This window comes from Nerophis ophidion, linkage group LG10, assembly GCF_033978795.1.
Source record: "Nerophis ophidion isolate RoL-2023_Sa linkage group LG10, RoL_Noph_v1.0, whole genome shotgun sequence".
Lineage (NCBI taxonomy): Eukaryota > Metazoa > Chordata > Actinopteri > Syngnathiformes > Syngnathidae > Nerophis > Nerophis ophidion.
In genome coordinates, this window is record NC_084620.1 from 9,864,104 (window position 1) to 9,881,881 (window position 17,778).

The window sequence follows — 17,778 nt, forward strand, 5'->3', positions numbered from 1 at the left end:
CGGCTACACTACAACATCATGCTCATATCTTATAATTGCTGTCTGTAGTTAAATCCCATATAAAAGAAAATAATGTTGTTTTTAGAAATACACATATCGTGATTTAAAAAGAACTCCCTTAAACTTTGTTTTTCCCAAACCCTAATCCTGTTTTTTCAAGTATCTAAGAGGTCCAAATTAAACCCATTTAGGCTCTGGAGGGGTTTGGGAAGGTCCAAGATGAACCCAAATGGTCCCAATGATGAATGGAGTGGCCCAAAGTCCGAAATGCACCCAAAATGGCCCCAAACACTTTGGTACATTTCAGACTTTTTGGAACACCCACACTTTTAATGTTGTTTTGGGGTCCTCTGGGTCCTTAAGGTCTGTTATTGTTTCCCTGTGTCTTTTACAGACACTCGTAAAATTAAAAAGGTGCCCCTAAAAGTCTTAGCTTTTATTTTATAAATGACCCGAGCCGCCGGAGAAACTCATCTTCCCCTACCGTCGACCTGTTTCAGTCATGCCAGGTCCTAAGTCCGACGTCCATGCAGTGCCAGGCACCTGAGCTCCCCATCAGCTTGGCCCACCAGCGGGAGTTGCCAGAGAGGCCCGACGAGTTCGGCTTCAAGCTGGACGACGTGCAGGCGGTCATGGCGCTCAACAACACCAACTTTATCTACTACCCCAACCCTGAGTTTGAGCCTCTGAGCGCGTCTGGAGAACTGGAGCTGAAACCCGGATCTCCCATCATACTGAAGGTACGTCAGGATCTCAACATGACGTTCTCTTCAGTGCTTGAGAGTCTGAGTTCTTCCCCGTAGGGACGGAACTTCCTCCCGCCAACCAACAGCGGAAACGGCAAAATGAACTACACTGTTCTTATCGGAGAGAAACCCTGCATGTTGACCGTGTCAGAGACCCAACTGCTGTGTGAGTCGCCAAACCTGACAGGTCGACACAAAGTTCTGGTAAGTTCCTATGGATGTTTCTTGTTCCTGACCAAACCAGAAAAGCGGCATTAGGTCCAGTGTTCGTAATAACGGCAGGAGTAATGCCGTCACTTTTACTTGTAACGAGTAATGGAGTGGAGTCGGCTCTCTTGGTTGCTTTGTTGGGTCTGCTCCTGTCTCTGGCCATGCTCCTTCCACCCCAGCGGACGATGGTGTGGAACACCGCAGAGGCCACCACAGTGTATATGTTTCTTTTAGTTTTTATTCATAGCTGTATGTAGAATTGGCTGGTTGCATCAGCTCCGTTACTTTAATGTCTTTCATGTCCTTTATGTTCTTTGATGTTTGATGTTTCCCTCTTACACACGTGTAAGAGGGATGTGTACTATGGCCATGAGTTGGTTTTTTCCCTTGGCCTCAGTCTGGACCCCCTTACCAGGGCCCAGGCATAGACTGATTTTTTTATTTTATTTTATTTTTTTTTTTAAATTGTAATCTTCAATCCCCCCGTTAACCTGTATCTCACCTTTTTTGTAAGGGGCGCTGGAAGCCGGCAGACCCGTCAGATATCCTGTTCTGTATCCCTGTAATGTTTGTCTGATCTTGAATGGGATTATGCTGAAAATTTTAATTTTCCTGAAGAAACTCTCCTGACGGAATAAATAAAGTACTATCTAATCTAATCTAATGTAATTCATTACTTCTAAGTCCGCTACAACGCTGTTAGCGATAGCTTAAAGTAGCGTGGCACGCTTTGTTTGATGTGGTTTTATGTCGACAACAAGACAGCGTCATAGGTGCAGCAAGTTCAACGCAGGGATATCTTTTTACCAGTGCAAGCAACAATCAGCACTGCACTAAAATGAACTTGATATCAAAAAGGAAGAGCCACCATCTCACTGACACAGCAGACGACAATTTAGGCAATGGGCTTCACGGTGGAAGAGGGGTTAGTGCGTCTGCCTCACAATACGAAGGTCCTGCAGTCCTGGGTTCAAATCCAGGCTCGGGATCTTTCTGTGTGGAGTTTGCATGTTCTCCCCGTGAATGCGTGGGTTCCCTCCGGGTACTCCGGCTTCCTCCCACCTCTAAAGACATGCACCTGGGGATATGTTGATTGGCAACACTAAATTGGCCCTAGTGTGTGAATGTGAGTGTGAATGTTGTCTGTCTATCTGTGTTGGCCCTGCGATAAGTTGGCGACTTGTCCAGGGTGTACCCTGCCTTCCGCCCGATTGTAGCTGAGATAGGCGCCAGCGCCCCCCGCGACCCCAAAAGGGAATAAGCGGTAGAAAATGGATGGATGGATGGAGGGAATAATGTACGAAAAATCAATGATTGAAGTGACAAACTTGCCATCCAAACAATACACCGTTTGTTGACAAGAAGATATGACAGCCGACAAAGCACATTAAATCTTTGTTAACTCATCCATCCATCCATTTTCTACCACTTATTCCCTTTGGGGTCGCGGGGGGCGCTGGTGCCTATCTCAGCTACAATCGCGCAGAAGGCGGGGTACACCCTGGACAAGTCGCGACCTCATCACAGGGCCAACACAGATTGACAGACAACATTCACACTCACTTTCACTCACTAGGGCCAATTTAGTGTTGCCAATCAACCTATCCCCAGGTGCATGTCTTTGATAACCAAAGGTAACAATCCGGTGAAAAGATTCAAAAGAGGCAAACTGCCACTGCTAACTGCTAAAGCTAACAAACACTGCTTCGTTGAAACGCTCGATGATGTCACACGTCACTAGGCAACAGCCCCCATCTTTTGAAAGCACACCCCCCCCACACTGTGCTCTCATATGAAACGTCTTTCAACCGCATATGCCAAATATTAGATTCGTTTTTTTTTAAGTAATGTAATAATTACATTCCTTCGTAAAGAGTACTTACGTCAGTAATTTAATTACTTTTTGGTAAAGTGATGAATAACTATAATGAATCACTTTTTTAAAGCAATTTTCAGAACACTGTTTAGTTCATATGCTTACTGAAGGTGTGCATATGAACTGTGGAAGGCTCAAATTGGACAAAATTATATTATTAAATCTTTGAATAATTAGTTAAATGTGCCAATAATAAATTATTATTGGAAATACATAAATGTGTCAATAATTTATTTATCGTAAAACTACATTTAATTATTTCAATATTGAATTATTGATATCATTGTTTTATGATTTAATTAATGATTTAGGATTTATTTATTATTTCATAAACGTGTGTCAGCAAATCACAAAATAAAGTGAATTGTGAATTACATTTATATAGCGCTTTTCTCTAGTGACTCAAAGCGGGAAAACCCAATATCTAAGTTACATCTAAACCAGTGTGGGTGGCACTGGGAGCAGGTGGGTAAAGTGTTTTGCCCAAGGACACAACGGCAGTGACTAGAATGGCGGAAGCGGGGATCGAACCTGGAACCCTCAAGTTGCTGGCACGGCCACTCTACCAACCGAGCTTTCCCGCCCCAACCCAAAATAATTACATCAATATATATACAGTATATTTTTAATAATTAGAGGCTTAGGTACGTACATTTACTCTTAAATTTAGTTAATTATTCCTCAACACATTTATGTATTTAATTCCAATCATAATCAATTAATGACACGTTTAGGAGAATATTTAAAGATGTATTCATTTATTTAATGTTTTCACATTTCACCCTCTATATTAAACAACAAGGGTTGAAAAATCAACATGTCTGTCGCCTCCGTCTTGTCCCTAGGCTCGCGTGGGCGGCATCGAGTTCTCCCCGGGCGAGGTCCACATCACGTCGGACAGCCCGCTCAGCAGCACGGCCATCATCAGCATCGCGGCGGCCGGCGCTCTGCTCCTCCTCGCCATTGTCATGGTGCTTATCGCCTACAAGCGCAAGTCTCGTGAGAGCGACTTGACACTGAAGAGGCTCCAGATGCAGATGGACAACTTAGAGTCGCGGGTGGCGCTGGAGTGCAAGGAAGGTATGAAACTGACCCTCCTGCAAAGGACATTCACTTTTATTTTTTCTTAAAGGCCTACTAAAATGAGATTGTCTTATTTAAACGGGGATAGCAGGTCCATTCTATGTGTCATACTTGATCATTTCGCGATATTGCCATATTTTTGCTGAAAGGATTTCGTAGAGAACATCCACGATAAAGTTTTCAACTTTTGGTCGCTAATAAAAAAGCCTTGCCTGTAGCGGAAGTAGCAGACGATGTGCGCGTGACGTCACTGGTTGTAGGACTCCTCACATCCTCACATTGTTTATAATCATAGCCAACAGCAGCAAGAGCAATTCGGACCGAGAAAGCGACAATTTCCCCATTAATTTGAGCGAGGATGAAAGATTCGTGGATGAGGAAAGTTAGAGTGAAGCACTAAAAAAATAAAGGCGACGGCTCCAGGCACGGCAGTGGGAGCGATTCAGATGTTATTAGACACATTTACTTGGATAATTCTGGAAAATCCTTTATCTGCTTATTGTGTTAATAGTGTTTTAGTGAGATTATAAAGTCATACCTGAAAGTCGGAGGGCTGCGGTGAACGCCAGTGGCTCTGAGAGAAGCCAATGGAGGAGCCAAGATCACAGCTTTCTTTTTGACAGCTGCAGGAGGAGGTCGCGGTAAGAGCCGACTTAATATCACAATTTTCCCATCCAAAAACTTGCTGGTTAATGTAGAGCAGGAGTCACCCACCTTTTTGAAACCAAGAGCTATTCTTGGGTACTGATTAATGCGAAGGCCTACCAGTTTGTTACACACTTAAATAAATTGTATTTCTGTCTGTCATTCTGTCGTAGATTTTTTTTCCTTTTACGGAAGGTTTTGTGTAGAGAATAAATGATGAAAAAAAACACATAATTGAATGATTTAAAAAGGGGAGCGAATACGAAAAAAATGAAAATTAAATTTTGAAACATAGTTTATCTTCCATTTCGACTCTTTAAAATTCAAAATGCTACCGAAAAAAAGAAGAGAAAAACTAGCTAATTCGAATCTTTTTGAAAAAATTACAAATGAGAATTTATGGAACATCATTAGTAATTTTTCCTGATTAAGATTAACTTTAGAATTTTGATGACATGTTTTAAATAGCTTAAAATCCAATCTGCACTTTATTATAATATATAACAAATTGGACCAAGCTATATTTCTAAAAAAGAAAAATCATTATTTCTTCTAGATTTTCCAGAACAGAAATTTTAAAAGGAATTCAAAAGACTTTGAAATAAGTTTTAAATTTGATTCTACAGATTTTCAAGATTTGCCAGAATAAATTTTTGGAATTTTAATCATATTAAGTTTGAAGAAATATTTCACAAATATTCTTCGTCGAAAAAACAGAAGCTAAAATGAAGAATTTAATTAAAATGTATTTATTATTCTTTACAATAAAACTAATAAATTTACTTGAACATTGATTAAATTTTTTAGGAAAGAAGAGGAAGGAATTGAAAAAGTAAAAAGATATATGTGTTTAAAAATCCTAAAATTATTTTTAGGGTTTTATTTTTTCTCTAAAATTGTCTTTCTGAAAGTTAAAAGAAGCAAAATGAAAAAAAAAAAAATGTATTCAAACAAGTGAAGATAAAGTCTTTAAAATATTTTCTTGGATTTTCAAATTCTATTTGAGTGTTGTCTCTCTTAGAATTAAAAATGTCGAGCAAAGCGAGACCAGCTTGCTAGTAAATAAATACAATTTAAAAAATACAGACAGCTCTCTGGTAAGTGCTGCTATTCGAGCTATTTTTAGAACAGGCCAGCGGGCGACTCACCTGGTCCTTACGGGCTACCTGGTGCCCGCGGGCACTGCGTTGGTGACCCCTGATGTAGAGAAACATGTTCGCTTGACCGCTCTGATCCATATTAAAGCTTCACAACAAACAAAGAAACACCGGCTGTGATTCGGTTGCTAAAGGCAGCTGCAATCCACCGCTTTCCTCCAACAGCATTCTTCTTTGACGTCTCCGTTATTAATTGAACAAATTGCAAAAGATTCAGCAACACAGATGTCCAAAATACTGTGTAATTATGCGATTAAAGCAGACGACTTTTAGCCGTTGGTGGTGCTGGGATAAAATGTCCGCTCCAACCAATAACATGACAAGCATAACATAAGCGTCATCATTCCACGACGTTTTCAACAGGATACCTCGCAGGAAATTTAAAATTGCAATTTAGTAAACCAAACCGGCCGTATTGGCATGAGTTGCATTTTTTTTTTTTTTTTTTTTTATCAAATCAACATAAAAATACACAAGATACACTTTCCATTAGTGCATCAACCCCCCAAAAAAAACCCTCCCTCCCCCATTCACACTCATCCACATCCACTCACACAAAAAAGGGTTGTTTCTTTCTGCTACCAAAATTCTGGTTCCCACAACATATATATCACAGTCTGCAAGGGACACAGTCCCTGAAACACACATGATTGTGTGTGTCGCCGGTCCACTAACACTATCTTTAATTACTATTTGTAATATAATTGTTTTATATAATTTTACTTTCTTTTTTATCTAAGAAAATTGTCTTTTTTTTAGTTTTTTTTTATTTATTTTTTATTTCATTTTATTTTATTTATAAAATAAATTAAAAAAAAAACCTTATCTTCACCAGACCAGGTTGTTAAGGAAATTAGACTTGTCTAAAAGGTTTTTAAAACCAGGTCCAGTCCAGAAAATGTCCAAGTTGGGCTCAGCAACACACACCTTCATCCATGTACAACAACAAAAATTAGGGAAACAACAGATTGCATATAAGTTATAAACAAAATTACATTTTCATAAAAAGCTTCACGGTGGCAGAGGGGTTTGTGCGTCTGCCTCACAATACCAAGGTCCTGCAGTCCTGGGTTCAAATCCAGGCTCGGGATCTTTCTGTGTGGAGTTTGCATGTTCTCCCCGTGAATGCGTGGGTTCCCTCCGGGTACTCCGGCTTCCTCCCATTTCCAAAGACATGCACCTGGGGATAGGTTGATTGGCAACACTAAATTGAATGTGAGTGTGAATGTTGTCTGTCTATCTGTGTTGGCCCTGCGATGAGGTGGCGACTTGTCCAGGGTGTACCCCGCCTTCCGCCCGATTGTAGCTGAGATAGGCGCCAGCGCCCCCCGCGACCCCAAAAGGGAATAAGCGGTAGAAAATGGATGGATGGATGGAAAAGCATTTGTGTATAGTCCATATTATGTCCAAGTCAGACTCAACACACACCTTCATTTTTGTACACTCAAAATAGAGAACACAATAACAGATAGCATATATTTTGCTGTTGTTGCATATCTATAAACATTATTACATTTTCATAATAAGGCTTTAAGGATTTCCCATCTTTTTTCATGTTTTTTGGCATCATTATCGTTGTCAATCATGTATCTTTCTAAAGTTAAAAAATACTGAATAAATGTTTTAAAGAAAGTAATACTAAGTAAATATCTATTTTTGGCCTTAAAAATAAACCTTTTACCAAGTACTATAATTAAATTGACTAAGTCATGCTTATCAATAAACTCTCCTAAAATAACAGAAACTACATCAAGCTTCATAAACAAACCAATCCTTGAACACATTTTTTCAACTTCCACCCAAAAAGAAGACACAATTAGACAATCACGCCTACGCGTTATCATTCCGTGACGTTTTCAACAAGAAACTCGCGGGAAATTTAAAAATTTAAAATTGCAATTTAGTAAACTAAAAAGGCCGTATTGGCATGTGTTGCAATGTTAATATTTCATCATTGTTATATAAACTATCAGACTGCGTGGTGGTTTCAGTAGGCCTTTAAATAGTTATGTGGCGTGCCTGAGAAAAACGCAAAGGAAAGCTTCAGCTCTCTGTGTTTCTTCTTTGTATCCTCTTCACATCCATCATGATGTGTTTGTGTACGTTAGCTTTTGCAGAGCTACAAACGGACATCCATGAGCTGACCAGCGACTTGGACGGTGTAGGAATCCCTTTCCTGGACTACAGGACGTACACCATGAGGGTCCTTTTCCCCGGCATTGAGGAGCATCCTGTTCTGCGAGACTTGGAGGTGAGCTTCAGTTTTCTAAGAGCAATTAAAAGTCGGTCCATCAGAGAGAAAGAAAAACATGAAGTCATTTATCCCGCTGACGTTGATTGACAGCCATAATTGAGCAGGTCGCCTTGTTCCATTTAGGCCGTGATTGACCCCCGTTTGGCTGCCCCTCAAGGTTGCTGATGAAAATTTGCCAGATATTAATTATGGTCTAATTGGCATAAATGTCAAAGTGTGTGAAGGAAGCAGACGGCTGCTTTTAGGTGTTTGACGGCCGCTTAATTGTTATTGATGTGTGGCAGAGTGATAACGGAAATAGCACAGGGATATTAGAACCAAGGGTGTCCTAATTCGATATTGATGTCGGATATTGGTCTGATATTAGCAAAAAAACGAGTATGTGATGATATCAGCTTGCAGGTAAAATGTGTGATATGATGTCTGATCCAAGCAGACCTGCAGCGTGTTTACTTGTGCTAAGATGGACAGCTAGTTATCATCTAAATGTCCTCCAATAAGCACACAAGGTTGGTCTTTTCTTCTATTTTAGTCAAGTCATTTACAAAAGGTAAACATGGTAGGCTATACAGTTGTGATCAAAATGATTCAACCCCCACACAATTTTGGTGTTTTAGCAAGTTGGACATTTATTCCGTATTTTGTTTATAGTCATATCAAATAAAGATGCATTAAATAGACAAATGCAACTTGAATTACAACATTATATGTTGTAACATACCAAACCGTGTAATTTCTCTTAATATCTCATTGACAAAATTATTCAACCCCTTGAAGATCATAACTCTTAAGAACAGAATTTGAATAAGGTCTTTACAATCAGGTGTTTAAAACACCTGTAAATGCGATTTGAACCATAACGAGCAACAATTAAACTGATTGAAAAAGACTATGACGCTCAGCTTCTTGTAGATGGTCAATGGTGGAATTTGCAACATGGTGAAGTCCAGGGAGTGGTCAAAGAAGTCAAGAGAGGAGGTAATTTCTCTTCATAAGAAAGGATATGGATATTAGAAAATAGCAAAGACATTACACATTCCAAGAGACACAGTTGGGAGCATAATTCACAAGTTTGAAGCTAAAGGCACAGTGGAAACACTACCTGGGCGTGGTAGAAAGAGGATGCTGTGTGCAACTGCTGTCCGGTATTTGAAGCGTACAGTGGTGAAAAACCCCCGGGTAACAGCTGAGGAACTACAACAGGACATTGCAGAGGGGGGAACGCAGGTTTCGTCCCAGACAATAGGGCGCGCACTACGAGATGAAGGCCTCCATGCCAGAACTCCCAGGCGCACCCCACTTCTGACTACCAGGCACAAGAAAAAATAGACTCCAGTATGCCAAAAATCATCTGGACAAACCCCGAAGGTTTTGGGAAACTATTCTATGGAGTGATGAGACAAAACTGGAACTCTTTGGGCCTGTGAATCAACGTAATGTCTGGAGGAGAAACAATTAAGCTTACAAAGAAAAGAACACCTCGCCTACTGTTAAACATGGTGGGGGGTCAGTCATGCTCTGGGGCTGTTTCTCTGCCTCAGGTACCGGGAATCTCCAGCGTGTTCAAGGCATTATGAATTCTATTTCCTAGCAGGATATATTAGCTGCAAATGTCATGAAGTCAGTGACGAAGCTGAGGCTTGGGAGACGTTGGACCTTCCGACAGGACAACAATCCCAAGCATACCTCCAAATCAACATCAGAGTGGTTGCAGAAGAAGGGCTGGAAGACTCTGGAGTGGCCTTCACAGTCACCAGACCTAAATCCTATAGAAAACCTGTGGTGGGACTTGAAGAAGGCAGTTGCAGCACGCAAGCCCAAGAATATGAATGAACTGGAGGCCTTTGCCCAAGAGGAATGTGCTAAAATACCTGTAGATGGTTGCAAGAAGCTTGTGTCCGGTTATGTATCACGTTTGAAGGATGTAATTACTGCCAAAGGGTGTTCTACTAAGTACTAAAGATGCATGTTACTAGGGGGTTGAATCATTTTGTCGATGAGATATGAAGAAAAATGTCCTTTTTTGCTATTTTGTGAAATTCAGTGTTACAATTTATGTTGCATTTGTCTATTTAATGAATCTTTATTTGATATGACTATAAACAAAATACGGACTAAATGTCCAACTTGCTAAAACACCAAAATTGTGTGGGGGTTGAATAATTTTGATCACAACTGTAGGCTACCAGTAGCTGGCAACTACATTACAGCTAAGCACACAATAAATAGCACACAAGCTAGACATACGTAATAATAATTGAACAATATTGCAGTCTAAAACAGCATATTTGTCAATATGAACATGTATTAAACAATTATATTTGCCTATCGCTTTCACATACAAAGTCTCCAAGGCAGAAGCATATTAGAAAGTATCCAGTAACAAATGTGTCCACATGGTTGAACTTATTGTGTCCTGAGCTTAACTTTATTAATTGTTGTGACCGCTAGATGTCACCAAAAAACATCCATCCATCCATCCATCCATTTTCTACCGCTTATTCCCTTTCGGGGTCGCGGGGGGCGCTGGCGCCTATCTCAGCTACAATCGGGCGGAAGGCAGGGTACACCCTGGACAAGTCGCCACCTCATCACAGGGCCAACACAGATAGACAGACAATATTCACACTCACATTCACACACTAGGGCCAATTTAGTGTTGCCAATCAACCTATCCCCAGGTGCATGTCTTTGGAAGTGGGAGGAAGCCGGAGTACCCGGAGGGAACCCACGCATTCACGGGGAGAACATGCAAACTCCACACAAAAAGATCCCGAGCCTGGATTTGAACCCAGGACTGCAGGAACTTCGTATTGTGAGGCAGACGCACTAACCGCTCTGCCAACGTGAAGCCAAAAAACAATAATTATTTTTTCACTTCAATTTGGAGACAGCTTACATCTTTTCCGGACTGTTAATAATAAATAGGACAGTGTTTTTCATACCTGCTATTCTCCCGTCCAAAGGCAAAACCCAGTAACTCAATTTTGGTCATAACTGAGCTGATAATGATTTTGGAATTACTAGGTGATATGCTTTACATTAGTGTATGCGATATTTTAATTTGTTCCGTAAGTAAGCTGCTTACTACTACTTGATGCTATCTTGTTACTACTTGATGCTATTTTGCCCTTTTAGACCAGTTGATCTGCCGTTGGATTGGCAACACTAAATTGGCCCTAGTGTGTGAATGTGAGTGTGAATGTTATCTGTCTATCTGTGTTGGCCCTGCGATGAGGTGGCGACTTGTCCAGGGTGTACCCGCCTTCTGCCCGATTGTCGATGAGATAGGCTCCAGCACCCCCCGCGACCTCAAAGGGAATAAGCGGTAGAAAATGGATGGATGCATGGATGGATCTGCCGTTTCTTTTTCTGCTCAAGTAAGCTGCTTACTTACGGAACAAATTACAATATCTCATACGCTAATGTAAAGCATATCACCTAGTAACTCCAAAATTATTATCAGCTCAGTTTTGACCAAATTTCAGTTACTGGGTTTTGCCTTTGGACGGGGGTAATGTTTTCTGTTTGACTCGTTTCACTTTGTCGAAACTTTTCTAACATTCCACACTACAAAATACGTAATATTGGTATCGGCCAAGGCCCAAGGTTCCAATATCAGTATTGTGTCGTAAGTAAAAAAGTTATCAACCTAAAACCAGTTTTAGTTAGCTTTGGACTTTCTCTAAAAAATATATGCCTTGTTAACAAGACTCTGCAGCATCGCGTGGACATCGGGGGCGGTACCTCTGGATTGGCAGACCGGGGTGGTGGTTCCTCTCTTTAAGAAGGGGGACCGGAGGGTGTGTTCCAACTATCGTGGGATCACACTCTTCAGCCTTCCCGGTAAGGTTGATTCAGGTGTACTAAAGAGGAGGCTACGCCGGATAGTCGAACCTCGGATTTAGGAGGAACAGTTTGGTTTTCGTCCTGGTCGTGGAACTGTGGACCAGCTCTATACTCTCGGCAGGGTTCTTGAGGGTGCATGGGAGTTTGCCCAACCAGTCTACATGTGCTTTGTGGACTTGGAGAAGGCATTCGAAGTGTCCCTCATGAATTCCTGTGGGGAGTGCTCAGAGAGTATGGGGTATCGGACTGTCTGATTGTGGCAGTCCGCTCCCTGTATGATCAGTGTCAGAGCTTGGTCCACATTGCCGGCAGTAAGTCGAACACATTTCCAGTGAGGGTTGGACTCCGCCAAGGCTGTCCTTTGTCACCGATTCTGTTCATAACTTTTATGGACAGAATTTCTAGACGCAGTCAAGGCGTTGAGGGGTTCCAGTTTGGTGGCCGTGGGATTAGGTCTCTGCTTTTTGCAGATGATGTGGTCCTGATGGCTTCAACTGGCCGGGATCTTCAGCTCTCATTTGATCGGTTCGCAGCCGAGTGTGAAGTGACCGGAATGAGAATCAGCACCTCCAAGTCCGAGTCCATGGTTCTCAACCGGAAAAGGGTGGAATGCCATCTCCGGGTTTGAGAGGAGACCCTGCCCCAAGTGGAGGAGTTCAAGTACCTAGGAGTCTTGTTCACGAATGAGGGAAGAGTGTATCGTGAGATCGACAGGCGGATCGGTGCGGCATCTTCAGTAATGCGGACGTTGTACCGATCCGTTGTGGTGAAGAAGGAGCTGAGCCGGAAGGCAAAGCTCTCAATTTACCGGTCGATCTACGTTCCCATCCTCACCTATGGTCATGAGCTTTGGGTCATGACCGAAAGGATAAGATCACGGGTACAAGCGGCCGAAATGAGTTTCCTTCGCCGTGTGTTGGGGCTCTCCCTTAGAGATAGGGTGAGAAGCTCTGTCATCCGGGAGGGACTCAAAGTAAAGCCGCTGCTCCTCCACATCGAGAGGAGTCAGATGAGTTGGCTCAGGCATCTGGTCAGGATGCCCCCCGAATGCCTCCCTAGGGAGGTGTTTAGGGCACGTCCAACCGGTAGGAAGCCACGGAGAAGACCTATGACACGTTGGGAAGACTATGTCTCCCGGCTGGCCTGGGAACGCCTCAGGATCCCCCGGGAAGAGCTAGACGAAGTGGCTGGGGAGCAGGGAAGTCTGGGCTTCCCTGCTTAGGCTGCTGCCCCCGCGACCCGACCTCGGATAAGCGGAAGAAGATGGATGGATTGTTAAAAAAGCAGAAAAAAGGTGACAACTTATATTTGTCATCTTTCTCTATATGTAGTTAAAACACACACCGAGAGGGACAAGCAGTAAAAAATGGATGCATGGATGGACTTTTTAAAAGATGTGTCGACTTATATTTAACATCGTCTTATATGCGGTTAGAAAAACAAAGAAAAAAACAATTTTTTTTAATCCTTTTGAAAAAGAGTCTTAAAAGGTGTCTTTGAGGGTGATTTTCACTTTAGATTTTTTTTTTAAAGACCTTGTAAAAAATGTGTCAAATTATCAACATGTGATAATTGTTGTCTATTACGTAGTTAAAAAAATAAAATAAAATAAAAAGGCCCCGTAAAAGAGGGTTGACCTAAATTCAGCATTGTTTATATGTGGTCCATTACAGGGTCTGGTACTCCTCTGACGTTTTTTTTTTTTTTTCGTTCAGGTGCCAGGCTACCGTCAGGATCAAGTTGAAAAAGGCCTGAAGCTCTTTGGTCAGCTGATCAACAACAAAGTCTACCTGCTGTGTTTCATTCGCACGCTGGAAGCCCAACGAGGTTTTTCTATGCGCGACCGCGGCAACGTGGCCTCGCTTATCATGACGGTGCTGCAGAGCAAGCTGGAGTACGCCACCGACGTCCTCAAGCACCTGCTCTCCGACCTCATCGACCGCAACCTGGAGAGCAAAAACCACCCCAAGCTGCTGCTGCGCAGGTACAAGAAAAAAACTAACTAGTAATAATTCATAACAGCACAATAATACTAAATACTTAATAGCTATGTAGGTTTACATTTTACACATGATGCGCTAATCAAAGATCCTCTATATGTGACAGGAGTTATCAAGTGGTTTTAAGGATCTAGCAAAAACGGGTGTCAAAGATGCTCTATATATGACAGGAGCGCTTTTTTTGGTTTAGGATGTAGGAAAGACGCTAGTCAAAGATCCTTAATGCGAGAGGAGCGCTCTATGGTTTTGAGTATTTAGAAACAATGCTAGTCAAAGATCATTCATATGTTGTTCTCAGGATGTAGCAAAAATGCTCATCAAGGATAATCATTGTGTGACAGGAGCGCTTTCGTAGTTTTGAGAAGTTATCGTACCGAATGGATAAAAACGCTAGTCAAAACTCATAAATATATGGCAGGAACCCTTAAAGGATTTTGTAAAAATATGAGCCAAAGATCCTTTATGTGTAAGAAGTGCTCATCTGTTTTTAAGTAATAGCAAAAAATGTTAGTCAAATACAGTATATGTGACAGGAGCACGTTAGTGGTCTTAAAGATTCAGTAAAAACTGGACAGGAGTGTGACAGGAGTACTTTGCTGTTTAATAGCAAAATGCCAGTCAAAGATCCTCTATATATGACAAGAGCACTCTGCTGTTGTTCAGGATTAAGCAAAGACGCAAGTCAAAGATCTTCTATGTGACAGTGATGTAGTTGTAATCATCCATCCATCCATTTTCTACCGCGTATTCCCTTTCGGGGTCGCGGGGGGCGCTGGCGCCTATCTCAGCTACAATCGGGCGGAAGGCAGGGTACACCCTGGACAAGTTGCCACCTCATCGCAGGGCCAACATAGATAGACAGACATCATTCACACTCACATTCACACACTAGGGCCAATTTAGTGTTGCCAATCAACCTATCATGACAAATTTAAAGACAACACAATAATAGATTTTGTCACCAATAGTCATCTCTGCTGTGATGAATTCATTTGTTACGACCAGCTTATAAGGGATTTAAAAGCCAACTGAAATGAGATTTTCTTATTTAAACGGGGATAGCAGGTCCATTCTATGTGTCATACTTGATCATTTAGCGATATTGCCATATTTTTGCTGAAAGGATTTAGTAGAGAACATCGACGATAAAGTTCGCAACTTTTGGTCGCTAATAAAAAAGCCTTGCCTGTACCGGAAGTAGCAGACGATGTGCGCGTGACGTCACGGGTTGTTGGGCTCCTCACATTCTCACATTGTTTACAATCATAGCCACCAGCAGCAAGAGCGATTCGGACCGAGAAAGCGACGATTTCCCCATTAAATTTTGAGCGAGGATGAAAGATTCGTGGATGAGGAAAGTTAGAGTGAAGCACTAGAAAGAAAAAAAAAGGCGTCGGCAGTGAGAGCGATTCAGATGTTATTAGACACATTTACTAGGATAATTCTGGAAAATCCCTTATTTGATTATTGTGTTACTAGTGTTTTAGTGAGATTATAAAGTCATACCTGAAAGTCGGAGGGGTGTGTTGACCGCCAGTGTCTCTGATGGAAGCCATGGAGGAGCCAAGAAAGTCGCAGCTGCCTTTTTGACAGCTGCAGCAGGAGGACGCAAGCTCGATCCGCTCATGTATCCGGTAAGAGCCGACTTATTTCCACAATTTTCTCACCGAAACTTGCCGGTGGACATGTGGTCGAATAACATGTTCGCTTGACCGCTCTGTTCCATATTAAAGCTTCACAACAAACAAAGAAACACCGGCTGTGTTTTGGTTGCTAAAGGCAGCTGCAATCCACCGCTTTCCACCAACAGCATTCTTCTTTGACGTCTCCATTTATAATTGAACAAATTACAAAAGATTCAGCAACACAGATGTCCAAAATACTGTGTAATTTTGCGATTAAAACAGACTACTTTTACCCGTGAGTGGTGCTGGGATAAAATGTCCTCTCCTACCAATAACGTCACAAGCACGCGTCAACGTAAGCGTCATCATTCCGCGACGTTTTCAACAGGATACTTTGCGGGAAATTTAAAATTGCAATTTAGTAAACGAAAAAGGCCGTATTGGCATGTGTTGCAATGTTAATATTTCATCATTGATATATAAACTATCAGACTGCGTGGTCGGTAGTAGTGGGTTTCAGTTTTCCTTTAAGGGCGGACCCAGAGTCAAAAGGGGGTGGAGCCTATTTGTACCCATCACTCCTACAGTAGATAGCTAGATAGTACTTTATTGACTAACATGTTTTTCAAGATACAAGCTGTTCCTCGTCTTTCTTTTCCTTTTCTCCTTCTTGTCTTAATTTCTATTCTCAACTTGACTTTTTCTGTCATCATCTCGTTTCCTCCTGACGACTAAATCGATGTTTAAAAGCGAGTGAGCAGCATATCTCTGGCACAGCATCTGAGCGCCACTACCCACTGATTCCTCATCCAAGAAGTGTGTGTGTGTGTGTGTGTGTGTGTGCGTGTGTGTATGTGTGTGTGTGAGTGTGGTCCTCATCGCCGCACACACACACACATCTTCCATCTGTCCCATCTCAACCTGTGCTGAAGTATAACTAACGAGAGCCTTTCACTGCCATCTGTCGCAGCCTCACCATCATCATCTTCGTCTATATGTGTCTCCATACTTTTCATTTGATGCCTTTTTTATTTTGCAGCCAAGGCTGCGTTCACACTTGCTAATCTAGACTGCACCGGAAAACAAACAAGTGTAAACTTTGCTTAGTGTTCATATTTTTGTCGGAGGACCGGAGTGAAGCTCGCATCAAGTAAGAACTCGATTGGACTGATCACGTCACTAGGGTTGGGCACCAAAGTCTGGGTTTTTATAGGTAGCGACCAAACTCCAGGTAAAATCCAACAGAACCATATTTCGATACCTTTGTTGCACATGACGTCATGTCCGGTTGCACTCAAACACTTGGTGGAGAAACAAGCAGTCAGAGCGGACTCCGCTGGACCGCCTTGAGTTTATGTTACAATTTCTCATCCCAACAAAGCAAGCATGCCTGATAGAAATCACTCAAAAATAAGGCCATTTTTTTTAAATCTGCTAGCTTGGTGCTGATTTGGTTATGCCATGTACATGCTACCAACTAGCATTAGTGATTTTAAATGGCGATTTCGACACTGGCAAATTTGGTAATGAAAACTACAACTAAGGTGCACTTTAAATAAATAAATAAATGGGTTGTACTTGTATAGCGCTTTTCTACCTTCAAGGTACTCAAAGCCCTTTGACACTACTTCCACATTCACCCATTCACACACTGATGGAGGGAGCTGCCATGCAAGAAGCTAACCAGCACCCATCAGGAGCAAGGGTGAAGTGTCTTGCTCAGGACACAACGGACGTGAGGAGATTGGTACAAGGTGGGGATTGAACCATGGACCCTCGGGTTGCGCACGGCCACTATACCACTGTGCCACGCCGTCCCTTTACAATTAAACAGCTGGTGTGTAGTAGGGTTGTACGGTATACCGGTATTCGTATAGTATCGCGATACTAATGAATCATTTTTGGTACCATACCGCCTCTGAAAAGTACCATTGGTGGATCTTCACCTAACATCCACTGTAATGATACCAAGTACAGTAGCGTATCTAATTGATACTACTGTGATTACATTGATATTTTTTGGCATCGCAACATTTTCAGTTTTTTTAATCTATATTATGTTAAGAAACTCAGGAAAGATGTCCCATGCCTTTAATAAGCCCAGGAGTGAGAAGAGGTTTTGAATTAATTAGCGCCACTGCGGCTATTCAAGGAAATACGGTATATGAAATATATCTGAAATACTCGAGTTGGTGAATTGTAGATGTAAATATACTCCTCCCCTCTTAACCACGCCCCCCGCCCCAACCACGCCTCCGCCCCACCCCCCACCTCCTGAAATCGGAGATCTCAAGTTTGGCAACTATGAGGTGCCGGCCAGAGGTGGGTAGAGT

The 17,778-nt window shown here is 42.0% G+C and overlaps 1 protein-coding gene across 1 annotated transcript in view; it reads left to right on the top strand.

The window, feature by feature from the left end:
• plxna4 (plexin A4) overlaps positions 1 to 17,778 on the top strand; it is a 506,120-nt gene that overhangs the window by 449,561 nt on the left and 38,781 nt on the right. The window contains exons 18-22 of the mRNA XM_061912247.1: positions 501 to 740; positions 804 to 950; positions 3,678 to 3,912; positions 7,826 to 7,968; positions 13,536 to 13,804. Coding sequence (XP_061768231.1) covers positions 501 to 740; positions 804 to 950; positions 3,678 to 3,912; positions 7,826 to 7,968; positions 13,536 to 13,804 — 1,034 coding nt within the window. The remainder of the gene's footprint in view (positions 1 to 500; positions 741 to 803; positions 951 to 3,677; positions 3,913 to 7,825; positions 7,969 to 13,535; positions 13,805 to 17,778) is intronic.